We start from the raw sequence: 27,037 nt of genomic DNA, 5'->3' as shown, positions 1-27,037 counted from the left end.
TTTGGGGTCACTGGAGTATGATTTGAAGGTAACTGCAGAAAGAAAGTTAGTGATTATTTGGAGACATTGTTGAGGACTGTTGGAGAGTGCTCTGGGGTCAGAGTCTGGATCAGTGGCGTATGATTTGGAGATGGAGAGGGTGTGGAGGGTAGTTTGAAGTGCAGTTGGGGGAATCTCACTTTGAGTAATTGGGGGTATATGGAATAGTGATAGGGGCTTTGGAAGTTAGTTTTGCTGAGAGTAGGTTGGTCAGTGAAAGGCTTGGTGGTGGTAGGGAGTTTGGAGTTAGAGCTGGTGACTGTTGGAATTGATTTGGGGTGCAGGTGAGGTTCACATTCAAAGGTAGTTGAGAATGTTTGGAGTGGCTTGAGTGCCATCTGGGGGTCAAAAAAGTATGGTTAGAAGAGTACGTGGAGAGTAGTTTAGGGTCAATGCAGGGTGTTTTGGGTGCATATCGGGGGAGATGAGTGTGATTTGGAAGTGCTCTTTGGACACTCAAGGTTTCAGGGCTGATTGTGGATGGTTGGGGGAACAATTTGGGGTATTGGAGGGTAGCTTATTCGTGCAGCTTGGGTGTTCAAGGGAGGTAGATTTGGGGTACTGCTTTGGGATCCATGGACAGTACTTTGGGGATACAATTTGGGAGATGTGAAATGTGATTTGGAGTGCATTTGGGGCACGGAGGGCAGTTGGGGGAATTCAGAGGTGTGCTGGCGGCTGACAGAAGGAGGTTTGGGGTGTTCGTCGCGGGGTGACTTGGGGTGAGAGGACACTAGTCTGATCACTGAGGGGGCGTGGCCTTGGTATGAGAAAGCGCCACGGCCTCGAGAAAGCGTGTGCGCACGCGCTCCGAGCTGGTTCGCTCCTGGCGCTCCCAGGGCAGGAAAATCGAAGACCCGAACTTGCGCCTGCGCACTCGGACTCCGCCGCTGCTGTGGTCTCGCGCCCCGCCCCCCGTCTCCCCCGCCCCCCCGACCCCGCCCCTCCAGGCTCGCGCTCAGCGGCGGAGGTGGAGGTGGAGGTGCAGTCGGGAGCCGACCGACCCGAGTTGAAGGTGGGGGTCCGGGGTCCGGGGTCCACCGCCCGCGACGGAGCGGGTACTCCTCTCCTACCCTCCCCCCGTCCCCAGTCTGGCCCCCACGGCTCACAGTCGCGCGGCCGAACGCGGCCCGCGGGCAGGGCGCGGAAAGGGAGTAGGCAGGAGCCCGGGGACGAGCTGGGGGCAGCGAGGGAGGGGAGCCCCCCTCCACCGTTGCCTGCACGGACACCGCCTACGCCGCGGGCGCGGACACTAGGTGAGTAAAGCCGGCTTGGGGTTGTAAAAGAGGAGACAGGGTCGGGTGAAGGCCCGGAAACGCCGACCAGCGATGTACCTGCGCTCGCACCCCCGACCTCTGACTCCGTGGGCTCCCCCTCGACCCCTGACTTACCTGGCTACATCTTTTTAATCTGGAACCCCTGCCAGTTTTGGTCCAAGGACCTCTGGACTGACCCCTGACTAACCATATTCTGGCCTGGCGTGATCCTCAACCTTTGTTTTGCCCCCCTAAATCCAGTCCTGACCCCAAAGCATCCTTGACCTGACCCCAGATCCTTGCCTGACCCTGTTCCATCTCCGAAGCTCATCTTGCCTTGTCTTGATCACCCCAGTTTTTGTCCTGATGCTTCACATGCCTGTTCCCTAAACTCTAGCCCAGTCTCTGGACCCCTACCAGTCATGTCTTGTCTGCTAAACTCCAGTCTGATCCAGGTCTGTCCTGATTCCCAACCTCTGACTTCTCTACTTTCTCCCACAGGTCCCCCTCCTGACTCCTGAACTCCATCCTGGCCCATCACCTTTAGACTCTCCCTCTTGCCTCCTGCCATGCCCCTGCCCCCAAATCTATGCTGTTTCCCGTTGTCTTCCCTAGGCCCACCTCTGTCCTCATTCCTATCCTCATTCTGTCCAGATCTTTTCCTGTTCCTTACCCCCATCCTGAACCTGCCCTTTTCCCTACCCTCTTCCTTGACTACTGTCTTGGCCTGTCCTCCATCATGTCTTCTGACTGCCCTTTTATACTGACCCTGATCTGTGTCCTGCTCTTTTGTCCCTACTTTTTCTCTGGCCTTTGTCCTGAACCTCACTCTATCCCATTCTCTGGCCAGTGTCCTGGCTCCTCCTCCATCTTATCTTTTGACCTCCATCCTACAATGACTCTGATTCTGTTTTGTTCCCTATACTCCTTCCTGTTCTGTCCTTTCATCCTGTCCCAACCCCAGGCCCCTATTCTGCCCCTTACCATGTCCTTCCATGCCATTCAGATCTCCCTTCTTCGTAACATCCACTTTCCATCTCTGAATCCAGAAGGACAGGGGTCCCATTATACCTTCCCCTTGAACTTGGAGGTTCCACTGTACTGATTATCTCTGAAATTCATCCCAGAAGCTTTTCTTAGCATGAGCAAATAAATAGCAAACAACCTTGTGGGCCCCCTGCGACTGAGGGAGTTTTCACATGTGATTTCTCTCATCCCCCACCCAGTGATCTCACACAGAAACTGCATTTCTTTCCCTGCCCCAGGAGGGCATGGAACTGTTCCTGTGCCACCCCCCCACTCCCCAAGTGTGAAAGAGCACCCTAAATTATTCAGTGACTCTCTGGGAGTCTGTGAAGTCTGGGTCATATTTCCAACCTTGCTAGGTTGGGGGCTGATGTGAGTCCTCTAGGTCATGTTATCCCCATCTCCTGGTCTTGATCCTGGGCGCAATGATCCCTGCTTTCCTGGCCTGAAAAAAGTCCATTCTAGGCCAGAGGCTTCAGGGCTTGGTAGAGGTAGGATGCAAGCAGGAGTTTATCCTTTTCCTCTCAGCAGGAAGCAATACACATCTTGATGCTAAGTCCATCCTACCTCTGTGGGAAGGTCTGTGTGTATTGGGTGTGTGGTGGGGGTCTTTGTTAGAATCAGGCCCGTCCAGTAGTGACAGTAATAACAAGAAAAAATATGAAGTTCTCTCACTGTCTGAATCTCCTTGATTTTGAGGACAGACAAGGAGAATTTGAGTAGTGAGGAGATAACATGTCATTCAATTCTGTTTTATTCCCGTATTTCTCATAGAGAATAGTTTGAATAATGAAATAATGGACCTGTTTCACTTATCCAAACCTGTTAATGACAACACAAACATCTCTCACTACCCTAGTGTATTTGGTACCCAAGTTCTGAGAGGAGAGTTTGAATAGTTCAGACAGTGAAACATACTAAGTTATCTGAAGGTATTTTGTTTTAGCATTTTACAGAGTGATTAGGGAGAGTTCAGGTAGTGAAGGATAATGGCTTTAACTCAGAAAGGTGTTCAGATCTACTAACTTTCCTGTGCTCCAGTGGCAAGGATTGGGATAGTAAGGGCATCTTGTTACAGAAATATGTTTGGTTCCTGTTATTTTGCCTGGTGAGTAAGGAAAACTCAGAGAGTGAGAAAAAGGAAAAGGGAAAGTGTGAAAAAGGAAAAGGACAGCTCAGAGATTGAGTCCTATCTCAGAAATGTATCAAGGTCCATTCACTTCCTGTATTTGGATAGAGTTCAGACAATTTTTCTGAATATATTTGGTTTCTACATTTTTGATGTTGAGTAGGGAGAGGCTGGATAATGAGGAAAAACAGCTCTGTTTCAAATATGTCTCGTTTGGCAAGTAGAGAGGGTTCTATATCTGGGTGGCAAGTAGGGAGGGTTTTGAGGCTGAAATGTGTGTGTGTGTGTGTGTGTGTGTGTGTGTGTGTATTTGATTCCTGAGTTTGGACTGGGAAGAAACAATTATGTATGACATATTACATGTGCATATTGACCGCTTACCATGGGCCAGGCTGTCCTAAACTGTCCCAAGCAAGCTTTGGATGTCTTAGCTCATGTCATGCTTACAATCACCCTGTGAGTTATATACTGCTGTCATCACCCCCATTTTACAGATGAAGATGTTGAGTTACAGAGAAGTTGAGTGACTTGCCCAAGCAGTCACACAGCCAGGCAGTGGCAGAGATGAGTTGAATCCCAGACCCACCACTTGCTAGCCCTACAGGAAGAGGCCACAGGAGGCTCAGGTCCCCGCTGGGGTGTGGCTTAGAGGTGGTTGTCTTCTCAGTTCAGTTCAGTTGCTCAGTCGTGTCTGACTCTTTGCGACCCCAGGGACTGCAGCACGCCAGGCTTCCCAGTCCATCACCAACTCCCAGAGCTTGCTCAAACTCATGTCCATTGAGTCGGTGATGCCATCCAACCATCTTATCCTCTGTCGTCCCCTTCTCCTCCCACCTCCAATCTTTCCCAGCATCAGGGTCTTTTCCACTGAGTCAGCTCTTTGCATCAGGTGGCCAAAGTATTGGGGTTTCAGCTTCAGCATCAGTCCTTCCAATGAATATTCAGGACTGATTTCCTTTAGGATTGACTGGTTGGAACTCCTTGCAGTCCAAGGGACTCTGAAGAGCCTTCTCCAACACCACAGTTCAAAAGCATCAATTCTTCGGCGCTCAGCTTTCTTTATAGTCCAACTCTCACATCCATACATGACTACTGGAAAAACCAAACCTTTGACTAGACAGACCTTTGTTGGCAAAGTAATGTCTCTGCTTTTTAATATGCTGTCTAGGTTGGTCATAACTTTTCTTCCAAGGAGCAAGCGTCTTTTAATTTCATGGCTGCAGTCACCATCTGCAGTGATTTTGGAGCCCCCAAAAATAAAGGCTGTCACTGTTTCTATTGTTTCCCCATCTATTTGCCATGACATGATGGAACCAGATGCCGTGATCTTAGTTTTCTGAATGTTGAGTTTTAAGTCAACTTTTTCACTCTCCTCTTTCACTTTCATCAAGATGCTCTTTAGTTCTTCCTCACTTTTGCCATAATTGTGGTATCATCTGCATATCACAGGTTATTCATATTTCTCCAGGCAGTCTTGATTCCAGCTTGTACTTCATCCAGTCCAGCATTTCTCATGATGTACTTTGCATATAAGTTAAATAAGCAGGGTGACAATGTACAGCCTTGACAGACTCCTTTCCCGATTTGGAACCAGTCTGTTCTTCTATATCCAGTTCTAACTGTTGCTTCCTGACCTGCATACAGATTTCTCAGGAGGCAGGTCAGGTGGTCTGATATTCCCATCTCTTGAAGAATTTTCCACAGTTTGTTGTCATCCACACAGTCAAAGGCTTTGGCATAGTCAATAAAGCAGAAATAGATGTTTTTCTGGAACTCTCTTGCTTTTTCTTGATCCAGCAGATTTTGGCAATTTGATCTCTGGTTCCTCTGCCTTTTCTAAATCCAGCTTGAGCACCTGGAAGTTTATGGTTCATCTACTGCTGAAGCCCAGCTTGGAGAATTTTGAGCATTGCTTTGCTAGCATGTGAGATGAGGTAGTGTGGTAGTTTGTGTGGTGGTTTGAGCATTCTTTGACATTGCCTTTCTTTGGGATTGGAAAGAAAACTGACCTTTTCTAGTCCTGTGACCACTGCTGAGTTTTCCAAATTTGCTGGCATGTTGAGTGCAGCACTTTTCACAGCATCATCTTGTAGGATTTGAAATAACTCAACTGGAATTCCATCACCTCCACTAGCTTTTTCGTAGTGATGCTTCCTAAGGCCCACTTGACTTCACATTCCAGGATGTCTGGCTCTAGGTGAGTGAGCACACCGTCTTGATTATCTGGGTCATGAAGATCTTTTTTGTATAGTTCTAATGTGTATTCTTGCCATCTCTTCTTAATATCTTCTGCTTTTGTTAGGTCCATGCCATTTCTGTCCTTTATTGTGCCCATCTTTGTCTTGCGGGGGCTGTTAAAAGTCATGGACCAGGCCAATGACGTGTGTGGGTGACTCTGCCCTGCCTCTCCCAAGAGCCCCAGTTACCTGCTCTTCCCTCCTTGCTCTCGCCCCAACCCACCTCTGCCTAAGTTTATTATGTAGTTATTAGCAATTGTGAATGACATGGTGTGAGTTTCCTTGCATTTTGCAGTGTCTTCCAAAGTTATTTTGGCCTCCGTTGTGTTTGCGCCATTTACCTGTTTTCCAGATGCGGAAACTTAAGCCTTGAGACTCAGTCTGCATCTCCGGCCAGATACACTGTCCCTCTCAGCCCTGATTTTATAAACATCCCCCTTCCGAGCATCCTTGGTGTCTCACAAGATGGGGGGTGGGGGGCCATGGCTGAGAGGACAACTCCCCACCAACACCCAGCTGCCCAGCTTGTGGCTTCTGCCTCCATCAGCCCCAGGCAGTGAAGGGAGGGAGAAGCGGGGTGATGAAAGTGGCCTTTGCGGCCCATGCCGGAAATCTCACAGCCAGGAAGAAAGGTGGGCAGGGTAGCAGGAGGCCTGTAGCGTGCACATGGGGCGTTGCTGATACAGAGCAAGTTCCTTTCCAGCCTTGGCCCACCTGTCAAGTGGGGAGGGAGCTTCCCTCACTCTGCTCTTTCACATCAGGGCATGGGCTGCTGTTGGAGCCTGGGTTGGGCTTGGGCCCTGAGGTCACAGAGCAGATGGTCCCTAATGGAGCTCAGGATGTGTGTGGGGTGTGCTGGGGCAGGCCCAAAGCCCAGGTGGTGGTGTAGGGGAAACAGTTGGTCCATCGGTCTGGTCCATCACAGAGACTGATAGCCTCCCATTTCCTTGACTCCCAGCCAGAAATGCCCCAGGGGGTGGGGGAGACCCAGCCTGGATATGAAGTGTGAACCGCCCCCACTCCTCCTCCCCTGCGGGAGTTGCCTCTGTCAACCTGCAATCCAGCACCCCGCCCCCGCAGTTCTGATTGTAGCTGCTCTCAGGCCTCTGTGATCAGAGTTGGGCCTCTTCACCTGTGTGGGGGCCCCCCCCCCCCCCCCGCTTTCATCTCTCTAAGCTGGCTCTGTGGAGCTGGGTCTGTGCCATCCTCTCGGGTGTGTAGGGGTCGGGGCGGGGGGCATGGTTAAACCACTGGTGTGTTTCTGCCCTTCGCTGGGATGATTTCTTGTGATGCTGCAGAAGGTTTTAGAGTCCTGAGACATGGTCTCTCTTAGAAAAGTGGACCTCGTTTGTCCCACTTTGGGAAACTGTTACCTCAACGAGGGTGGGAATTGCCTTCTGACCTTCTCCCACACCTGCCTCGCCTTGGGAGGAAAGGGTAAAGGGTCTCCAGAAAGTGATGGGTGCTGCCACAAGAGACACACACCCAGTGTACACCCAAGTCCTTCCATGTGCTTAGCCTCTCCCCAGGCCTCCAGCCTTTGGCTCCTAGGGTGGGCAGGGTTGAAATCTGGTCACTTGGGCAGCGCCAGAAGCAGCTACCACTCCCACGACCATTAGCCCTTCCTCCTTGGTCCTCTGCTAGGTATACAGGGTAAGGGGGGAGGTCCAGGCTCTCTTCTTGGCCATGCTGGACTCCCGGGGGAGATATGACTCCAAGACAGCTCTTAAGGGTGACCCAAGCCCTGGTGTCAGGCAGGCAAGGGTTAAAAGGTATGGGCTGGGCCAGTCCCTGGCCAGGTAGGCAGGGCCATTACCTAGTGGGAGGTGGCCTAGACCTCCGCCACTGGGCTCACCACTTATTGCCACTACCAGCGGGATCAGGGCCTGGTCGAAGCAACTTTTTTTTTTTGAGGTACCTGAGGCCACCCCACAGCACCTCTCTGACTGGTGAGCACCCGGGAGCAGTGGGACCAGGGGCGAGGGGTGAGGGGAGAAGGGCATGGGTATCCTGAAGTTTCCTGCCAGAGAGAGCAAGGTTTGTGTGAGAGGCACAACCAGGAAGGAGGGCCTGGCTAAAGGGGCAAAGCCTAAAATGTCCAATTTCCTTTCCTGGCATAAAGCCAGTTCCTTGCTGGAAGTGGATGAGGGGAAGGGATGGGGGAGAAGAGAGGCTGGCACCCTATTAGCAGAAGAGTGCCCCTTCTCCACTCCCCACTACTTCCTGTCCCCTTTCCTCCACTGCCGGGATAGCCCCTGCCCTCCTTCAACCCGGGGCTCAGCCCCCTAGGAAAGCGTAGACTGAGGTTTTGAGAAACTGCCTTCCACACCTGTCTGCCCACCACCCCTATCTGTTCCCCTAGAGGGGGCCCCCGGGGATCCTTTAGGGCAGTGTGGGGAACAGTCCAATACATGAGGAGTTGTCATTTGCTCCAGCGATGGCAGGATGTAGAAATGGGGGTCCCACTCGGGTGTTGGGGTGCCACCCAAGTGAGGTGTCTTGGTTGTAAACAGTCATTACAGCCAGGAATTTCTTTCTCCGCTGTGGTGTCAGAAGGGCAGACCTGAAAAACCTGCTGGGCCCGCCGCCTTTGGGTGTGTGGGGGGGGGCCCTTTGCAGCTCTCTCGCTGCAGCCCATCCTCAGATAGGACAGGGACACAGGGTCACCAGTGGGGAGACCCAGGGGCTGGTTGGGAGTGTGTTGAGGAGGGAACTACTGGGATCCCCTCTTTCTCACCATCCTTGGGTGGGAACCAGGCTGCCGCAGGCCCCCAGGCCAGTGTGTAGAGGGTAGGCGAGTGGAGGCAGAGGCTTGGGAGCGGGTGTGAGAGTGTGGGGGTGTGGGGCGTTGACCTGTGTCTAACCTGCCTGATGACCCCATGACTCAGGCCCTAGCTATGTCCCTGAGGTCAGGCTGACAGGGTGTGGAGTCAGGGTTCCTGTCTGGACCCCGTGTGGACTTCCAGGATGCCACAAGCTCTACAAGCTCCCAGGGCAGAAAGGCGGAGGGAGATGGAAGGAAGATGAAGCAGCCCAGTGTGGGATGTAGGAGTCATCCTAGTGAATGGGCCCATTGGGGAGGAGTTGAGGCTCCTGTTGGGGTTAAGGAAGGTTTAGGGGAACCCTCCTCAAACCCAAATGGGAGCTGGGGAAGAAGGAACCCCTGGAGCCAAGGAGCAGAGGAATCTAAGCTGGGACCTCAAGGAAAGCCTGCCATGCCAGACAGTGTCAGATCTTGGAAGGCAGCTGTTGCCTGGAGGTGCAAAATAGCTTTAGGGACTGACCCCACCCCTGATTTTGAGGATGAGGAACCCCTGCTTTGTTGGAGGGGCATAGACCCCAAGAGGTGGGTGAGAGGCCCGCTGAGAAACTGCTGGCACCCTATTAGCAGCTTGGCCATGTACTCCAAGATACACATGGGGAAGGGGCTTGAACCCACCCCACCAAGGCTGCCTGGGTCTTCTCCACACCCGGCCACCACGTAATGACAAGCTGGGGATGGCGGAGGCAGGTAGAGATGGAACCTCCGTAGCCTCAGGAGGTCCTCCCAGTTGCCTGCTGCCGAGGTCAGGCCAGGTGGTGGGAGGTGATGTCACCTAGCTGCCCAGCTGGGGACTGAGCAGGCTGTGGGAGGGAGGGAGGGAGCAAACTCCAGAGGAAGGGATGAGGGCAGGCCTGGCAACCAGCCAAGGCCAGCTCCATGGTCAGCCAGGGTGTCTGGGGCAGAGAAGGAGGCAGTCGCTTGTTATCTGCAGCTGTGGACTTTGCCACTCCCAGTCCTGGCAGGGTGACTTCCCTATGCCTGTGCGGGACAGGCTGGCATGCTGGGTGGGGCTGGATGGGTCCTGAGGCCAAGCGAACGCTTTTGCTGCTGCACCAGGGCCACAGGATGGAGTTGGGACAAGGAGCAACTCACAGACCTTGCAGTCATCCGTTTATTCACCCAGCAGACACTCCCTGAGCACTTGCCGTGTACCTGGAAGTATTCTGAATGCCAGAGATACTGATACATTTTCTGTTCTCATAAAGGTACAAGGGAGGCACAGTCTTGACATAGTGTGGGGGCCCACCTCTGGAAGTCACACTGAAGCCCCAGAATATAAGAGAGAACCAGGGGCTGGAGTGGCCAGAGGGGAAAGTACACTCCAGACAGCAGCCACAGCCTGCGCAAAGGCCTGGAACCCTGCTGGGCAGAGAGGTTATGAGGGATTCGTGAGGTTCAGCACCTCTGGGGAGGGAGAGTGTTGGACCAGAGGGTGGGCCTGGCTGCATCCTTAGCCGTAGGCAGATTATTTCATCTCTCGTGTCTTACGCTCATCTCTAAAATGGAGGTAATGATGATCACAGAAATTGCCATCGCAGGGTGGTTGTGAGTATTAAATGTGACATGTAAGGTAACGTTTCAGGCCCCCAGGTGGTTAATAAAGGCCCACTGTTGTTCCAGTTGGTTGTATCTGTACCATTAATTCTCCTTTCCCAGGCAAGACTCCTGACGGTGGCCCATGGGCCTCTGAGGAGGTGTTGTAAGTCCGCCCAGCTCCCCACTTGCTGTGCTCCCACTCAATGGGAAGGGAACCAAGGTACCCGGGCCTTGACATTGGCACAGAATCTGAGAGGGCAGCCCAAGCAGGTGGGTGGGGTCAGGGTTCTCCTTATTCGCAGCTGGGGCACGGGAACCTGGGTAGGGGTGGAGGGTGGGGGCGCATGCCGGATGATCCCCAGTGGCTCCCCTGCATCACTGCTAGGCCTTGTCCAGCCATCAGTCACGGCATCCTGACAGCTTCAGGATGGAAGTCAAAGGTCAGCTGATCAGCTCTCCCACCTTCAACGCCTCAGGTCGGTGTCTGGTTCCCCCTCCTGCTGCCTCCTCCCCTGCTCTGAGTTACCACTCGCCTGTGTGGGAAAGAGTGGGCCCTGACCCCACAGCTGCTCCAGGATGCCCCACCACCCCCTGATCTTCACTCCCTCTGTGTCCAGCTGCCCTGTTTGGAGAGGCTGCCCCCCAGATGAAGTCAGAGCGTCTACGGAGTCTGCTTGACCGGCAGCGAGCGCTGCAGGAGGCCCTGAGCCTGAAACTTCAGGAGCTACGGAAAGTGTGTCTCCAGGAGGCGGTGAGGGCCTGAATCTAAGGGCGTCTGTGGTGGGGAGAGGGGGTGGAGGGGTTGGGGGGAGGTGGGGGTGAGGAGCAGGGACGAGGTAGGCAGACTGAGCCACTTGTCTGAGCTGGAGATTCCGCAAAGCTCAGCTTGGGTGTCTTCGAACATGGTAATATTTTACCACAATCTCCTATCAACAATTTGAAATCCAAAAAAGAAGAAGAAGAAGAAAAGCCTCAAAGACAAGTTATTTCCCAAACGTGGCAGTAAAACCTGACCAGAAGTGACATGGGCTGATTATAGTTTTGATTTACCTCTCTTGCTGCAAATGTCCACACATTTTGCCAGAAACGGTAATGCATTCCAGAGCATGCAGCCTAGGCCCTGAAGGGAGTGTCATATAATATGTAGTATACAGATAGTGTCACCTTTATAAAAACTGTGAGATTCTGGATTCCAAAGCAGGCTTCCCTGCCTCCCATGCCCACCGGCCCTGGGCTTTGGGCCACGGAGGGGCAGAGAGTGTGCCACACACCCACCTGGTGGAGAATTAGGAGGAGGAAGAGAAATAACAGGTGTGGGCTCTGAGCAGGGCTGGGCTCCTAGTCGGACTTCTGTACCTTCATGTGTCGTGACTGCTTTGCCCCATTCCCCCAACTAACCCTTGGTAGTCTCCAACCCCTGACCCCACCCAGGAGCTGACTGGCCAGTTGCCGCCCGAGTGCCCACTGGAGCCTGGTGAACGACCCCAGTTGGTCCGCCGGCGCCCCCCTGCAGCCCGCGCCTACCCGCCACCGCACCCCAACCCAGCACACCATTCCCTGTGCCCCGCCGAGGTGAGCTGATGGGCACGCCGAGCAAGGTGGGGGTGGGACAGGATCCCGGAGGAATCTGAGAGGGGCTTGTGGCCAGGGAAAGGAGAGACTAAGGTGGGAAGGCTTCCCTTGTGGCTCAGAATCCACCTGCAATGTGGGAGACCTGGTTTCCATCCCTGGATGGGGAAGATCCCCTGGAGAAGGGAACGGCTACCCACTCCAGTGCTCTTGCCCGGAGAATCCCATGGACAGAGGAGCCTGGTGGGCTACAGTCCATGGGGTCACAGAGTGGGACGCAACTGAGCACCTTTCACTTTCAAGGTAGGGAGGGAAGGAGCTCAAGGGAGGTGGCTTCCAGGTCTGAGAGAAGATGCTGGTCCCTAACTGTCACGATAAGCCTTTCCCCTTGCCCCAGAAAGATGAGCAGGTGCAGCTCTAATGCACACAAACCCTGCCCCCAGAGGAACAATAGGCGCCCCAAGGAGGGGCAGGCCCCGCCCCCAGCCTAGCCAGGCTCTGACACCGCCTGGTCCTGGCACCTGGCATTTCTATGTCCAACATCTGGTCCTGTCACACCCTCTCGGGTGGGCCCTGCAGGAGCTGGCGCTTGAGGCCCTGGAGCGAGAGGTGTCTGTGCAGCAGCAGATCGCCGCAGCTGCCCGCCGCCTGGCCTTGGCTCCCGAGCTCAGTGCCGAGCAGCGCCGGCGCCGGCGCCAAGTCCAGGCAGATGCCCTTCGGAGGTTGCACGAGCTGGAGGAGCAGCTTGGGGAGGTCCGGGCCCGCCTTGGCCTTTCGGGGCTCCCGCCATCCCAGCCCCTGCCCCTGTCCACCGGAGGAGCCGTTATCACCACCCAGGGAGTCTGCCTGGGCACGCGCCTCGCTCAGCTCAGCCATGGTGAGCCAGGCCCTGTTATCCCACCGACGAGAGTGGGAAGGTGGGCACTGGCTAAGGGACCTGGTAGGGGTGGAGTGGATGAGCAGCCAGTGAAGATTGGGGGAGGTAGGCAGGACTTAGGGGGCCCTAGCTGTGAGAGGAATTGTTGTAGACTGCTCCCAGGCAAGGGTGGGGACATTGGGAACAGGCCTCAGGAAAGTGAGGGACAGGGGCTTTCCTGGCGGTCCAGTGGTTAAGGCTCTGCACTTCCACTGCAGGGGGCACAGGTTTGATCTCTGTCACAACAACTAAGATCCCTCATGCCACTCAGGGCAGCCAAAAAAAAAAAAAAAAAAAAAGTGAGGGACTAAGCCCCTGGTGGTCTTGGATTTAGGTAAAGGTGGATTCTTGGCAAGTGTACCAGGTGGGGAGGAGACGGTCCAGTGATGTAAGGGGGTGGCACCCAGGCCTTGCATTGATCAGCCTGGCTTTCCGCTTTTCACCTGTAGAGGACGTAGTTCTGCACTCGGAGAGCAGCTCCCTCTCAGAGTCTGGGGCCAGCCACGATAATGGTGAGAACCCTTGTCCCCTAAATTCTCCCATTCTTTGATGCATTGCCCCTGCCCTCCCTCTTCAGCTCCTCTTTAGTCACACCCCATCCTCTGGTGGAGCCCCCATCTTCCTCACTTCACCGCCTTCCCCGCTGTCCCTCCCATCAGCCCCAGTTCCTGCCCTCCTTCCTTGGTTCCTCCTCCACCTGTCCTACCCTGCTTAGCCCTCTGCACCTCCCTACCTCCCTAGCCCCTGCCTTTTGCTTTGTCCACAACCCTCCCATTGAATCCCCACCTCCACCATTTTCTCCCTTCCCCTCAGAGGAGCCCCGTGGCTGCTTCCCTCTGGCTGAGCGCCCCTCACCGCCCAAGGCCTGGGACCAGCTGCGGGCAGTCTCTGGGGGCAGCCCTGAGCGGCGAACCCCATGGAAACCACCCCCATCCGATCTTTATGGGGATCTGAAGGGCCGGCGCAACTCTGTGGCCAGCCCCACCAGGTGAGGGTGAGCCCCTCCACTCCTTCCACAGAGCCAGGAGTGGGGGCTGAGCCTGGGTGGGCAGGAGGACCTGCTGGGAGGTACGGTCTCTAACCTGGCCCCCACCCCCACCCTGGGCCCGCATGTCTCTGTCTAGCCCTACACGCTCACTGCCCAGGAGTGCCTCCAGTTTTGAGGGGCGAAGTGTGCCTGCTACTCCCGTCCTCACCCGGGGCGCTGGCCCCCAGCTCTGCAAGTAAGTGGACTCTAAGGGTGAGTTTGAGGACCAGAGGAGGGAACTGGTAGTTCTCACAGTGGGTGCTGGGGAGAGTATTTGGATTCCAAGAGTGTAGGACATGAAAGACTGGGCTTTGAATCCATCAGTTTTATTCTGATTTTCTGTGTAGGTTGTATGAAAAAGCAAGAATTTTATTTATGCTTCAGAACTTTTGTTCAAAATGCATCCTATTACATGATAAAGAAATATAGGTAAAATATCTTTTGGAATATTCCATACATATGTATGTGTAACATCACATTATAAATAAATTTTTTAATTGACCAAAAAAAGAAAAGAAAGGCTGGGCTTTGAAAGGTGAATAGGAGTTGTCTTGGTGGAGAAAGAGGGTGGGGATTTGGGGCAGAAGCATCAAAGTTTGAGTATGGGCTTTTCTGTGCATTTTGGGCAAGTCATTTCCCTTCTCTGAATCTTGGTCTCCTCATTTGTGAAACAGGCATATCAATATCTTCTCTGGAAGAGGCTGTAGGCACAAATGAGTTCTGGTTAACATGTGCTGCATTCCTACCATCTGCTAGGAATCAGTCCTTTACTTGGTATCAAACTCATTTAGTTATCACAACATCCCTATGAGGTAGATGCCATTATTCTCATTTTAGAGATAAGAAACCCGAGACACAGAGAGGTTAACTAACTTGTTGGTAAACCAAAGACCCGGTATTTGAACCCAGACAAATTTGACTCAAGAGTCCGTGCTTTTAACCATGGTAGTCTCCTAGTCCTTAAACAAATAATGTACTTACCAAGTGCCTACTTTTTCCAGGCTGTGAACAAAAGTCCCCATCCTTGTGACGCTTGCATTCTATGAATAGTGTCCTCCCCTGCTAGCATTTCCTCTGGAGCCCCTTGCTTCCATCTCCCTCGGAGCTAACAGCCCCAGGCACCCCCATACATTTTCAACCCCTCTGCTCCCCAGTCCTGGCTAGGACCTCTGCTGCTCTTTATGTGCCACTCCCTAATGCCTTTACACCCCATTTCTAGTCCCATTTCTAGTCCGGGGCCCATTTTGGAGTGTGAAAATGACCCAGAGAGGCATGTGTTGGTGGGGGGAGGTGGAGGGTACTCATCCCATCTGCCTGATATTTCTGACCCTTTTCCCATCACCCCCACCTCTGTGCCCCTAGACCCGAAGGCCTCCATTCTCGCCAGTGGTCCAGCAGCCAGGACTCCCAGATGGGCTTCCCACGGGTGGACCCTGTCTCCGACCGCACCTCCCTCTTCGCAGCTCGCACCCGCCGCAGCAATAGCTCCGAGGCCCTGCTGGTGGACCGGGCAGCGGGTGGGGGAGCTGGCTCCCCGCCGGCACCTCTGGTTCCCCCTGCCACCGGTCCCCCAGTCTGCAAGAGCAGTGAGGTGCTATATGAGCGCCCCCAGCCAATCCCCGCCTTCTCCTCCCGCACGGCTGGCCTCCCAGACCCTCCCCGCGCTGCCCGGCCCAGCTCAGCCGCGCCGGCCTCCCGCGGGGCCCCCCGGCTCCCACCCGTGTGTGGGGACTTCCTCTTGGACTACTCCCTGGACCGGGGCCTGCCTCGTGGGGGCGGCGGGACAGGCTGGGGGGAGCTGCTGCCCACAGCTGAGGTTCCAGGACCCCTTTCCCGCCGGGATGGGCTCGTCACCATGCTCCCAGGCCCACCGCCTGTGTATGCAGCTGACGGCAACAGCCCCCTCCTCCGCAGCAAGGACCCCCATAGCCGTGCCCCCCGCACCAAGCCCTGTGGTCTGCCCCCGGAGGCCGTAGAGGGCCTGGAGGCGCATCCCAACCCTCTGCTGTGGATGCCCCCACCCGCCCGTATCCCCCCGGCCGGTGAGCGCAGCGGCCACAAGAACCTTGCCCTGGAGGGGCTGCGGGACTGGTACATCCGGAACTCGGGACTGGCCTCGGGGCCCCAGCGCCGGCCTGGGCTCCCCCACATGGGCCCGCAGCACCCGCCCTTCCTCCATGCCCGCTGCTATGAGGTGGGCCAGGCACTGTACGGGGCCCCCAGCCAGGCGCCGCTCCCGCACTCGAGGAGTTTCACGGCGCCCCCTGTCTCCGGCAGGTATGGGGGGTGTTTTTACTGATGGGTAGGGGTCTCTTGAGGCAGATAGCAAAGGTGTCCAGGCCAGGGAGCAGCTAGTCATGGTAGCTAATGACAGGGACCACGAAAGAAGTAGCTGCAGCCTTGGCCTGTGGTCCCTGGGCCCTGCCTGACCCGCGTTAATCTGTGGGGTCTTGGCGGAGGGGTATCTTGGGCCCCGGTAGCAGCAGTTCTTCACCGAATTATTCAAGAGTTGTAAGAGTTGAACAGCCAGTGCATGTCAGCTGAAAATGAGCCTTGAAACTAGGGTGCTGGGAGGAAGGGTTGTCCTGTGCCCCTCACCTTTCTCTTCCTCTTTTCACCACGCCCTGCACCTGCGAGCCTAAAGGTACTCTCCTGTGCCTGCTTCCACCTCTTTAACGAGCCTCTTTTCCTCTTTCTGTGTCTTGTCCGTCTTTTCCTCTGTCCGGTCTTCCCACCCTGTCTTCTGGATTCCTGCTACCCCTTCTAAAGATACTACGCGGACTTCCTGTACCCCCCGGAGCTGAGCGCTCGTTTAAGTGACCTGACGCTAGAGGGGGAGCAGTCCTCCGGTTCTGACCCCCAGACCCCAGGAACACTGGTCTGACCCCTTCTGACATGCCCCTTATTGGCCTGGGCAAGACTCCAGTTTGGGAGGGGCACAGCTGACCTCGCTGAGCCCTGGGATAGGGTTGCTGTCCCTCCTGGAGGTGGGCACCAACCTGATCTTCCAAGGCCCCTGGCTCCCCGTGGGCCCATAATGGTGTCTGACACCCTGCATCTCCTTTCATGCTGTGCTGGGGACTGGGGGGCCCTCCGCCAGCTTAAAAGAGAGGAGGTGATGTAATGGAGACTCCAAGCCCCTTCCTCCATTTCTGTTTACAGTTGTGATTTAGGTATTCACTGTCTTTCCCCCAACACTAGACATTTTATAAAAAGGGAAACTGTGATCTCATCCTGGTTGGGTTCATTCCTGTCCCTGTGCCCAGCCTGCTCCATTCAGGAGCCCCCTCCACAAAATGGACCAGATAGGGTCTTGGGGCCCAATTTAGGGCAGTCAGGAGACTGATGTGAACAGAACTCCCTGCCACCCACCTACTGGGACAATGTTTTCTTGGCAGAGGTGCCCACATTTGGAAGGAATGAAGTCTCTGCCCACGTGTGGAAGGACTGAAGTCTGGGTGGGAGGCTTGGGTTCATTTTCCCTTCCCCAGGGGTGCCTGCAGGTGCCCCAGACCCTGTCTGTCTGTGCCCGCTGCCTCTGCCCACAGAATCAGATGGCTCAGCCTTTGGTGGCAGCCTCTGCCCTCTTCCCAATCGGGAAGCCCCACAGGAGGACCGAAGGGCAGCGCCATTGGGTGTTGTGTGTCCTGGAATGCTGCGGTGGTGGAACCTAGCATCTAGTAGATGCCAATGAAATCCTCAAGTGACGTCTTGCCACTGGCTCCATCACATCTTCCCTGGCTTTCCTTCCATCCACCACTTTTTAAAAAAAATCCACACAAGCTGTGTTTTCTATGATATCTTTCTGTGACTTTCTGAAGCTGGGGGTTCCTCTACCCCCTTTACCTGGTGTGAAAACTTTTCTTTTTGTACCAATGGATCTGGACCCAAAACACTACCCACATTGGAAGGGGATTTCTATAATAAATGTGTAAACTGAACCCATGTATTGCTTCCCTATCTGCCTTGCCTTGGGGGCCCACATCTTTACCTAAGATGACATATTTTAACAAGAAAAAAAAAAATATATATATATATATATATATATATCGCTGTGGAAACAGCCTTTGATAACGTAATCTGCTTTGGTTTTATTTGCTTTGTGATGTGGGGCAACTTCTTCACCTGTCCATGCCCAGATTCCTAGGCAAGAGCCCTTAGAGATACAAATGATGGCAGCAAACACTCCTTGCCCTTAACTATCTTGTGTGTTAATGCCATTCTAGGGATTCCCTGGTGGAACAGTGGTTAGGACTCTGCACTTTCACTGCTGGAGGGCCAAGTTCAACCCCCGCTCAGGGAATTAAGATCCCACAAGCTGCTCAGCACTGGAAAAAAAAAAAAAAAACCCGCCACTCCAGAGGTAATAGATTTGAGAAAGCAACTGAAAGCTAGTGTTTTCAGCTCACATATATGACAGACTCAGTCAGAAAAGTCTCCAGCAGAATTGAAAAGCATCTGGCCATTGAAACACACAGACTACCCAAGAGGCCCAAATTGGCTTGAGCAATGCAACAGCCTTTATTGTTGCAGCAATACTGCTATATATGCCCCATTCCTGGTTAGGGCTACCCCCACACCACCCCACCTCACCCCTTGGTCCTTGTCACTGTGGAATTTTTTTGGGGGGTGGCAGAACTCCTAAGCAGAGCTGGAGGGAGACAAGTGGGACTGGTGAGTGTTGGGGTCACCTGGGACTAAGGGTTCAATGGGGTCAGGATACCTGAATCCTCTACCCTGATGGGGGTTGAGAACACTTGGATCCTAGGTTCAAAGCTGGGGTTCGGTCTGTAAAAGCCTTGGTTCAGGGTTCAGGATCTGAGAATGCCTTGGTCCCAGACCCCAGCTTTGGGACTGAACATGGAGGATAGACGGGCCCCAGATTGGGGTTGGCGGTGTGGGCCTAGAGTTTGAGGTTGGCTATGGATGCTCTGGTCTCCAACCCTCAGTTTTGGGCCGGATGTATCTCTGGGTCCAAGTTCAGGGCTGGGAAGACTCTGGTTTCCTAAAATGGGAGGTGGGGATGTGTATGAGGGAATATCCCAGTTTGGGACCTGTGGAAAGGGCTGCAGTTGTCTTATTTTTTGAACTGGGTGGCAGGCTCCTATTTTAAGGGCTGGGAAAGGGCTCTGGGTTCGGGCTGGGGTGGGGATGGCATTCTCCACGCCTTTGGGTACAGATCCCAGGCCCCTAGGATCCAGCCTCCTGTTCTTGTCCCAGCGCCTCCAGTAGCAGCCCCATTGGTGTCCGCTTGAGACCAATGCTCTCGATCTTGTTCTCAATCTTGTTCTTGAGGTTGCGCAGGCGCAGTGACGCATGCACCAGGATCACTGTGGACAATACCGACAGGAGTGGGGTCAGTGGGATGGGACATCTGCCTTTAGCTAATGGGGGGCCAGAGAAAGGAACTGGAACACTGACAGACCAACGGAATGGTCGGTAGCCAGGTCGCCTCCGAACCCTGCTAATATGGCGGAGAAATACGTTTCACAACAGGGGCGTGGCCAGAAGGGTGCACAGCAATGGGGACGTGGCCGGCGGAAAGCACTTCATACCAGCAGTGACGCCCAGAAAGGCGGGTAGTAAGAGGGGCGTTCCCAGAGAGGGGCTCAAAGCCAGGGAAGGCGCTTTATAAAGGAGGGGTGTGGCCTTGCCCGCCGGGTATCCCAGCCCCCTCTCAGCCCAAGAACCGGGGTAGGGCAGGCCTGGCGCCGTTCGCGAGCGCTGGCTGTCTTCCCGGTTATCTCAGGGTAGTGAAGACTCACGAAGCACTGGCCCGGCGATGCTGAGCAGGAAGGTGCCAGCGCCGCCCGCGGCCCAGAGGACGAGGAAGCCGATGGCAAGCACTGCGGCCAGGCAGGCGGCTGGGTGGCTGCGACGGCAGCGGCGCACGGCGGCTCGATTCTCAGCCGCCCACACCAGCGTGCCAAGGGCCACCGCCACTACCAGCGCGCTTAGGAGGGTGTGCAGCGGCCGCACGTACCTGTGGGGACAATGGAACTAAGCTAGCCCCCGGGCAGGCGGGGAGAGGGCCTCCCAGACCGCCGTCCACCAAAGCCTGGATGGGCCCCAAAGGCTTTGGTTTGTTCCCACCTCTACCCCTGCTCTGGATCCTCCAGCTCGGCAGATACTCCCTCCAGCCCTGTTCCCAAGAGGTCCACCCTTCAGGTCTTCTAACTTCTGGGAGCCCTGGGCTCCCCTGTGGATCCTTTTTTTAAAAAAAAATCAATCCTACAGTCCCATCTTCCTGAGATCTCCGGCTTCAGACCCTCCCATCCTGCAACCCCCCCTCCACACACACACACCCAGACTCGCAGCCTTTCCCTGCTCTTTCCTTCTGACCCTGCCCGCCCCCCCCCCGCCCCCCCCCCCCCCGCCGCAAGACCCACTCCAGCCGCACCCCAAACCCACTCTTTGCAAAGGCCCAGCCCTTGCAAATTCCTCTTCCGGTCCTATTTCCATACATTTCCCACTCCCCAGGCCCAGAGTCCCTTCCAGACTTCCTTTCCTTGAAATTCCCCCTCCAGGCTCCCATTTCCTACAGATTCATCCCTCCATCATTGCTAGAACCCCTTCCAGGCTTTCAGTACCACTCTTAACTTCCAATCCTGACCAAGTCCTTCCTCCGGGTTCTCCATCTGTCCCTCGTCTCAGGCCTTCCATCCTTGGGTCCTTCCTCATGACTCAAGTTTCCCAACTAGTACCTGCTCCTGGAGCATTCCAATTATAGCCAGGTTCCAAGTCCAGATCCTCCACAAGTCCACTCTTCAACTTGACCAAGTCCAGCCCCTGTCTCTGCAGTAAATTGTTCAAGGCCACCTAAAGCTGGTCCCATCACCCCTCAGGCAGTCATGTCCCAATTTCAGGCCCTCCTTATCTTCAGATCCACACTTAACCCTACCCCCGCAGGACCTTTTCCAGCCGATGCTCCCATCCCAACCTGTCCCCAAACCTTTGCAAAGGCCCAGCCCTCTTCGAGAGCTTCTGTCAACCCGTTTCCCCCTCCGTTCCTCATACTACTGAATCCGCCCTTCAAGGTCTTGCATCCCTCTAAAAATCCCGCGGGCCCACCCTCCATGCCAGTGGGCATCCCCGGCCAACCGGCGCCTCCCTCCCTCCCTCACCCGGCCAAAGCGAGACCAAGGCCGAAGCAGATAAGGTAGTTGGTTTGGTAGTAGAGGAGGTTGTTGATGACGCGGTGGCACCATCGCTGCGGGTCGCAAGGATCCGGGGCCACCAGACGCGCCGACCCCAAAACGAAGTCGTCCAAGGCGCGTAGCGGTGGCAGCCGCACCTCCGACATCCTGCCTGTCGTTGTAGCTGGACCAGAGAAGCGGTCGGACTACAACACCCGTACCACCCCGCGCCAACACGAGGCACACCGGGAAATGAAGTCTGGACCCTGCAGCCACTACTAGGACGACCCAGTGGCTGCGCATGTGCACTGATGCACGTGACCGGAAGTGCAAACAACAAACCGGAACTGTAGGGTAGCGGGGGCTGCCGGGAAATTAAGTCTGCGCCATGGGGCCAGACATTCCCATCCACCCCCACGCGGGGGCGCCACAGGGACGGTTGTGGGAGATGCTGGCTGTTCTGACACCCCAGTAGCCAGATCTTAAAGCACACGCAGAGACTGTCAGAAGAACCTGAGCAAGATCCCACTTCCTTCCCGTCAAGGTCCAAGAGGGTCACACCTTTCAGGAAACTCCTGCAGGGTCTTTTCAGCCTCATCTTCTCTAGGCCCCACTCCCAAGGTCCAGTCATAAATACTATTAAGGGCCTTTTATTTATATTCATCACATCAGAGAGCATCTCTTTCTGGGAAGTTTTTTAAAAATCCCCACAGGTTTGATTAGGGTACCCACTCTGGGTCCATAGTTTTCTTCAGGCTGGGAGCTCCAGGGGGGTCCACTGTCTCCCTGGGTCCCTGGCCTGGCCCTGCAGGCACACAGTCATCAGGAAGTGCTTGGGGCAACTGAGCTGTTTGGGCATTGCTCTTAAGAGTGCAAAGTGGGCACCCGCTCCATTAATGCATCCTGGGTGGCGCTTCCACAGCACTCCCACCCCCACACAGGCTTTGCAATCTGCCATTGAAGGTCCCTAGTACAACCCACAGGGTCCTTAAAAGTCATCATCATCACAGATGTCAAGGTACACGTCGAAAGCCTCTCGGTTGCAGTTTCCATCCGGAGTGAAGACATATTTGTGGAAGGTCCCATCTACACAGATGGCTGGAAGAGAGGGGAGGATTGGAAAAGGTTAGGGGCTGCCAATGCCACACTCTAATTCTCTCAGGTGTCCCATAGCCTAGGGTCTACTTCCAGGCCTTTGCCCATCTCTTTGCCATCTCTTACTGATGATGGAAGTGACCCATCCATTTTGCTCCCTCAGGCCTCCCATGACCTAAAATTCTTTCAGGTCCAATTTGCAGGCCTCCGCCCATGCAGTACCCCCAGTCAAGGGCTATTCCTACTCACCAATGACAGAGTTGACATTCTTGGAAGTATTTCGACCAAAAGCACAGATGCAGGCTGACTCAGCAGGCACGGTGAAGCTCGCCAGGCTCCACTGAGAGTCCACATACTGCCCAATCATAGGCCCCACCTTGCCCACGCGAGCCAGCCTGCAGGCAATACTGGCTAAGCTCAGGTGTGGTATATGTGCAGGAGGATGATGGGGGTAAGGCAGGGCAGGGCAGGAGGTACTCACGCAGAACGGCGGTTGAGGCGGGTATCCTTGAGTGCAAAGATATGGACTGTGCCCTTATCACTGGATGCACACAGGAAGGAGGAATCATGGCTAAAGTTGATGCTGAAAGACAGACCAGCAGTGATGCCCACATGTCATGCTGGGCATGGGGTCAAGAGCCCACCACCCATGCCCTGTGCTTACCAGTAGAGGGTGGCAGGGTCGGTGCCTCGACGCAATTCCACCAGTTTCTCCTTGGACTGTGTGTCAAAAAGGCGAATAAGTGTGCCCTTCTGAGAGGCCGAGGCCACTACCGTGCCTGGCTGGTTCAGAGACACACAGGCCACGTCGCTCTGATGTGCATTGATGGTAAACGGAGCAGATGAAGTGCCAGGCTTTGTGCTTGCCAGGTCCTATGGTAGAAGGAGCAGTTCAGGCTTAGAGTAGGTAGTAAGGAGGTAAGTGGCCAAGAGTCCACAGGGAGAGCCAGTCCACCTACCCATCCCTGCCCACTGGACAGCTCACCACAAGTTGTAGGCTCCCGCACTTGTGTCCTGGAAACACTAGCAGTTGTTTCTCCAGGCTGGGGCAGAGGTCACAGAGCCCTAAGGTGTGAGGGAGAGTGGGCTGGTAAAGAGGATGATGGGGCCAGGCAGGGTCTCAGATGGACAGAGCTGGATAAAGGCTGGACTTCAACCTTCTACGATACATGTTACCCACAGAACCCACAGGGGGCTTGTCCTTGGCTGTGCTCTCCACCATCAAGGCAGATTACCTACCTCGCAATGCATTTGTGGCAGTCCCAGGAGGCCCAGGAATCCCTGGCATACCCGCAAATGTCCTTACTGAGCCTTTTTGCTCTGTGATCTCAGATAGCCAGGGGTGGGACAGGGCCAAGAGTGGGGAGAGAGAACTGACTAAGGGATGGGAAGATAGATACACTGGGAGTCTCAGCCCATCAGAGCATATCCATGAAGACTCCCTCACCTGCCTCTCTTTCCCAGTTCCTTTCTGCATGTCCCTCTTCCCCATCCACTGCCTCCTGCCATTACATCTGCATCTCAGGGTCCTCTCACCCTTGGGGTTGTCCCGGGTGTCAAATTCAAACAGCTTTCGGGGATTGTCAGGGAAGGAGTATACATAGATGCGGTTCTTCAGCACGATCACGATTCTGTGGGCATCACACAACACAGGATGGTCGTGAGAGAGGGCAGGGTACCCATGCAGGATGAACCCTCTCACCTGCTGGGGGGACTTCCTACCTCCCCCACCCCCAGTCCACCTCAGGCTCACTTGTCATGGCGCATGCGCACAGCCAGCACTGGCTTGGTGAAGGTGAACTCCAGCACCAGCTTGTCCTTGGAGTCCTTGCCCTCCCGGGCATCGTCCCAGATCAGCACTGCTTGGCAGGTGGGTGTGTTGTCGGGGCCAACGTGTAGGGTGAGGGGCAGCCCTGGTGACACAAGACCTACCCCTACTCCCCATGGGACCTCAACCCACTTGTTTAACCTTTTGCTAGCACCCCATGTGATCCTCACACAGCATGACCACTTGTGATTCCTCAGGAGACAGGTTTTAAAACTGTTATACTCATTTACAGATGAGGAAGCTGAGGCTCAAAGGAGTTGGCTATCTGGCCAAGGACCTCACAGTCCATTAGTAACCAAGCAGGGACTCATACCCAGGCCTGGAACTTCCCATTGGTAACCATTTCTGCCTCCAGGGTCCCAGTCCATACACCCCCAGAAGATTTCTGTGAGGAATCCTAGGGCTTCTCTTACCATGCCCCAGTGGGATAAACAAAAACCCTGAAAACAAGATGGTGCTTGAGACTCAAAGCAAGAGGGCACTGGGGAGACTGCCCCAAGATTTTAAAACCTATTGATTGTGTGACCTTGGATAAATCACTTAACCTCTTTGGGCCTCAGTTTCTTTATCTGTAAAAACGGGAATAATGATACTTCCTACCACACATAGTTATTATGAGTATTAAATGAGTTAATACATGTAAAGTGGTTAGGACAGCACCAGGATCACAGCAAGCGCTCTATAGGTAAGGACATGGCATACAGGAGGCATTCAACAAGTGTTTGTTAAATGAAGACAAAACACCAAGGTTCTCAAGCAATGAGATCCAGGACTGGTAAGCCTCACTCTGTGACTCTGAGTTACTCTTCATTTGCCAGTGCCTCTGGGAGGCCAGGATTCTAGGGAATCTGGGCCAAGGGTGGGATGGGATGAGGACACTTACCTGAGATCTCTGAGAACTTGGGGCTGCTACCACCGCCCACCAGGGCCAGCAGGTTGGAGCGGTGCAGCATTTCCACCAGGCCCATGCTGCCCACCTGCTCATGGTCTGGACAAGGACCAGGGTGTCAGTAGGGGTGGGTGCCAATGCCCAACCCATCCCTTCTGCCCACTGCACCTCCCCCACCAACAGCTCACCCAGATGCCCCTTCTCCATCAATGGCTCCACGTTGTAGATGCGCACACCTGTCTCCATAGCGCAGCAAAAGCAGCCTGGGGATGGGAGGAATCCGGGCTGCCTCAAAGGATGCCCAAGTGGGAAGCTAGGGGCTTAACATCCACCTGTAGCCATTCTCTCCCTCCCCCCACTCCAAAAAGGGCACAGGCACAAGCCTCTCTCACTTTGGTCTTGGTTGAAACGCAGACTGGTCACACCTCGAAGTGGCTGCTGAGTCATGGTCCAGGATTACTTCCCTGGACACAAATGGGGGTAGGGTTGGGAAGAGTCCTTTGGTCTGTTCTCTGAGTCCTAGAACTCCTGTCCTCAACTTATTACTTCTTCCTCCTTCCACTCTGCTACCTAATCCCAGCAGTATTGCAGAGAAGACAAAATCATGGGGAGAATCCTAGGGTCTCCATCTAAGCTCCCAAGACCCCAAGGAGCATGGCCAGGAACAGTCCCATCTTCTCACACTTGGTTGACCCCAACTCTGTGGGTCTACTCTGACCTCGACCACCCCTGCCCCTCCTCCTTACTCCCCGGCCCTGACTGTTTCTCAGGAAATAATGAGGTAGGGGGTATTTCAGTGATGTCTCCTCTTTATCCCCAGCCAATCCTGATCTTGGTGCCCAACATAGCCTGGAACCACCCCATACACTTCTCTTCTTACACCTGGACCTAGCACCTAAGTCTGCCTGTCAATAAATGGGAAAGGGAGCTCAAGCACCCACCTCCTCCTGCACCTCCCCGACCTGGCCCTGAGACCTCCTATGGCTGGTCCACCATTCTGAGGATCTCTCCTTCCATGTCCTTCTACTCCAACCTATTCTATCACTCCCGAGCTCTCACACCTTCCCTCCTCACAGGCTTCCCGAAATACCTTCAGGATCCCGTTCCTACCTCCAGACAACCCCTCTCATGACATGCTAACTTCTGCCCAATCATGGACAACCTGGACCTTCCCCCAGATCCCTGTATGCCCTAAAGACCCTACTTCAGAATTCCCTTATCACTCAGATGCCCCACCCCTGGGACATACCCTTGCATGTGTTCTGCTATCCCTGACTTTGACATTGGTTGGCTGGGACCTACCCTCAGGAATTGCATACCCCTTAAGATCCCTCCTCCAGACTCCCTATCCTCTTCCCAAGACCCTGCCCCGGGGGACCCTACTGCCTCAAGACCCTTGCCCAGGACACAGACTTTCCAAAACTCCTACCTGGGACTACTCAATCCCCCCAGCAAGATGCCTGCCCCAGATTCCCCTAATATTATTGCCCTAGAGTCCCCATACTCCCTTTAAACACCCGTCTTCCCCAAATCTTTGCCCAGGCACACCCTCTTCCCATCCTCCAAATGTCCCCCTCACCTCTTCATACCACCTCCACTGGACTCCCTAATGCCCCCCCCCCCCTACAAAGACCCATTCGTTGGAGATTCCCCAAACTTCCAAGACCTCCTCTTTGGGACCCCCAATCCCAAGATCTGTGCCACCCAAGAACCCTGCCCAGGGATTCCTCACACATAGCTCCCCCACCCCTTATGTGCAAGTCCACTCTCATACGCCTCCCAATGCCAGCACCTACTTAAGATGCTTGTCCTAGATACCTTCCATCAACCAAAACTCCTGCTCAAAAAACCCCTTTGTCTCCTAGACCGCAACCAATTTTGGGACCATGCCCCAGATCCCTGCCGCCTGCACTGACCTGAACACTGTGCGTCCCCGATCCCAGCTCCAGTTCTCGGTGCCGCCCGCGGCCCGGCTTTCTGACCTCCCGGGCCTTGACGCCCTGCTCTGGTGTTTACATCGGGCCTCACTTCCGGGGGAGGGAGCCTGTGACCGGAAATGACTCACCCTGCCCAGAAAACGCGGCCAGTCCTCCTAGCCCAGCTTCTGGGTCATTGGAGCAATGAGAGTGAGCGTGGCGTCCTCCCAGGAGGGCGCGGGAAGCAGAGGATGCTCAGCCAAGGCATGACTGTCTCAGAGAACCGCGGACGGGTGGGCGAGAGAGAGTCTTTCCCTCGCTGAGCGGAAAAGGGCGAAAATTCTTCAATTCGGTCCAGTTCGGACAGCTAGAGGTGTTATCTTCTGGGCTAACAAGACGTGGACCTCCGAGGTGGGCTAGAGGGGCCGCCCCGTTAGCAATTTGTAGTTCCCGCACACTCCTAGGGCGGGGCGACCCAGGACCCTTGAGGCGGGGGCGGTTCTGGAAGCCTTCAAAGCTGTCTATCCCCATAGCCAGGGAAAACCAGGTTGAGATTCCCCATCCCAACCTCTCTTCGTTTTATTCACAAAGTGAAAAAAAAAATTTTTTTTGAT

General features: G+C 54.7%; 3 protein-coding genes across 11 annotated transcripts; 1 reads left to right on the top strand and 2 right to left on the bottom strand.

The window, feature by feature from the left end:
* The first annotated feature begins 962 nt into the window (after window positions 1-962).
* On the top strand, window positions 963-17,500 carry CCDC120 (coiled-coil domain containing 120). Of its 6 annotated transcripts, none has more exons than XM_043896762.1 (11): window positions 963-1,295; window positions 9,568-9,716; window positions 10,168-10,317; window positions 10,433-10,523; window positions 10,665-10,798; window positions 11,479-11,619; window positions 12,196-12,493; window positions 12,982-13,044; window positions 13,346-13,520; window positions 13,657-13,755; window positions 14,922-17,500. In XM_043896762.1, the coding sequence occupies exons 4-11, from the start codon at window positions 10,475-10,477 to the stop codon at window positions 15,856-15,858; spliced, it is 1,896 nt and encodes a 631-aa protein (XP_043752697.1). In that variant the 5' UTR covers window positions 963-1,295; window positions 9,568-9,716; window positions 10,168-10,317; window positions 10,433-10,474; the 3' UTR covers window positions 15,859-17,500. The 6 variants fall into 6 exon arrangements, with proteins under 6 accessions (XP_043752697.1, XP_043752698.1, XP_043752701.1 ...); XM_043896761.1 differs by lacking the exon at window positions 963-1,295 and adding an exon at window positions 5,725-7,636; XM_043896763.1 differs by lacking the exon at window positions 9,568-9,716 and having other exon boundaries at window positions 10,168-10,267.
* Window positions 17,501-18,056: 556 nt separating this feature from the next.
* On the bottom strand, window positions 18,057-20,972 carry PRAF2 (PRA1 domain family member 2). Its single transcript, XM_043896439.1, has 3 exons — window positions 20,684-20,972; window positions 19,325-19,542; window positions 18,057-18,889 (listed from the first exon to the last, which is right to left on the bottom strand). Exons 1-3 carry the CDS (start codon window positions 20,860-20,862, stop codon window positions 18,750-18,752), a joined length of 537 nt encoding a protein of 178 aa, XP_043752374.1. The 5' UTR covers window positions 20,863-20,972; the 3' UTR covers window positions 18,057-18,749.
* A 357-nt stretch (window positions 20,973-21,329) lies between these two features.
* On the bottom strand, window positions 21,330-26,577 carry WDR45 (WD repeat domain 45). Of its 4 annotated transcripts, none has more exons than XM_043896434.1 (11): window positions 26,424-26,577; window positions 24,900-24,971; window positions 24,696-24,770; window positions 24,502-24,606; window positions 23,544-23,724; window positions 23,327-23,421; window positions 22,776-22,855; window positions 22,455-22,663; window positions 22,272-22,373; window positions 22,040-22,185; window positions 21,330-21,793 (listed from the first exon to the last, which is right to left on the bottom strand). In XM_043896434.1, exons 2-11 carry the CDS (start codon window positions 24,952-24,954, stop codon window positions 21,684-21,686), a joined length of 1,158 nt encoding a protein of 385 aa, XP_043752369.1. In that variant the 5' UTR covers window positions 24,955-24,971; window positions 26,424-26,577; the 3' UTR covers window positions 21,330-21,683. The 4 variants fall into 4 exon arrangements, with proteins under 4 accessions (XP_043752369.1, XP_043752370.1, XP_043752371.1 ...); XM_043896435.1 differs by having other exon boundaries at window positions 23,544-23,718; XM_043896436.1 differs by having other exon boundaries at window positions 23,544-23,703.
* Between the last annotated feature and the right edge of the window lie 460 nt (window positions 26,578-27,037).

This window comes from Cervus elaphus, chromosome X (genome assembly GCF_910594005.1).
Source record: "Cervus elaphus chromosome X, mCerEla1.1, whole genome shotgun sequence".
Classification (NCBI taxonomy): Eukaryota; Metazoa; Chordata; class Mammalia; order Artiodactyla; family Cervidae; genus Cervus; species Cervus elaphus.
The sequence above is the reverse complement of the archived record's forward strand: the minus strand, read 5'-3'. Positions and strand labels throughout refer to the sequence as shown.

Coding starts and splice junctions, on each gene's coding strand:
- CCDC120 (XM_043896761.1), top strand. CDS start 7,396: ATGACTCCAAGACAGCTCTTAAGGGTGACCCAAGCCCTGGTGTCAGGC. Junction 7,637..9,567: donor CCACAGCACCTCTCTGACTG/GTGAGCACCCGG, acceptor CTGCTGCACCAG/GGCCACAGGATGGAGTTGGG. Junction 10,318..10,432: donor TGAGAGGGCAGCCCAAGCAG/GTGGGTGGGGTC, acceptor CATCACTGCTAG/GCCTTGTCCAGCCATCAGTC.
- PRAF2 (XM_043896439.1), bottom strand. CDS start 20,862: ATGTCGGAGGTGCGGCTGCCACCGCTACGCGCCTTGGACGACTTCGTT. Junction 19,543..20,683: donor CTTGGTCTCGCTTTGGCCGG/GTGAGGGAGGGA, acceptor TTGTCCCCACAG/GTACGTGCGGCCGCTGCACA. Junction 18,890..19,324: donor CATCGCCGGGCCAGTGCTTC/GTGAGTCTTCAC, acceptor TATTGTCCACAG/TGATCCTGGTGCATGCGTCA.
- WDR45 (XM_043896434.1), bottom strand. CDS start 24,954: ATGACTCAGCAGCCACTTCGAGGTGTGACCAGTCTGCGTTTCAACCAA. Junction 24,771..24,899: donor GCGTTTCAACCAAGACCAAA/GTGAGAGAGGCT, acceptor TCCCATCCCCAG/GCTGCTTTTGCTGCGCTATG. Junction 23,422..23,543: donor GTGCGCATGCGCCATGACAA/GTGAGCCTGAGG, acceptor TGATGCCCACAG/AATCGTGATCGTGCTGAAGA.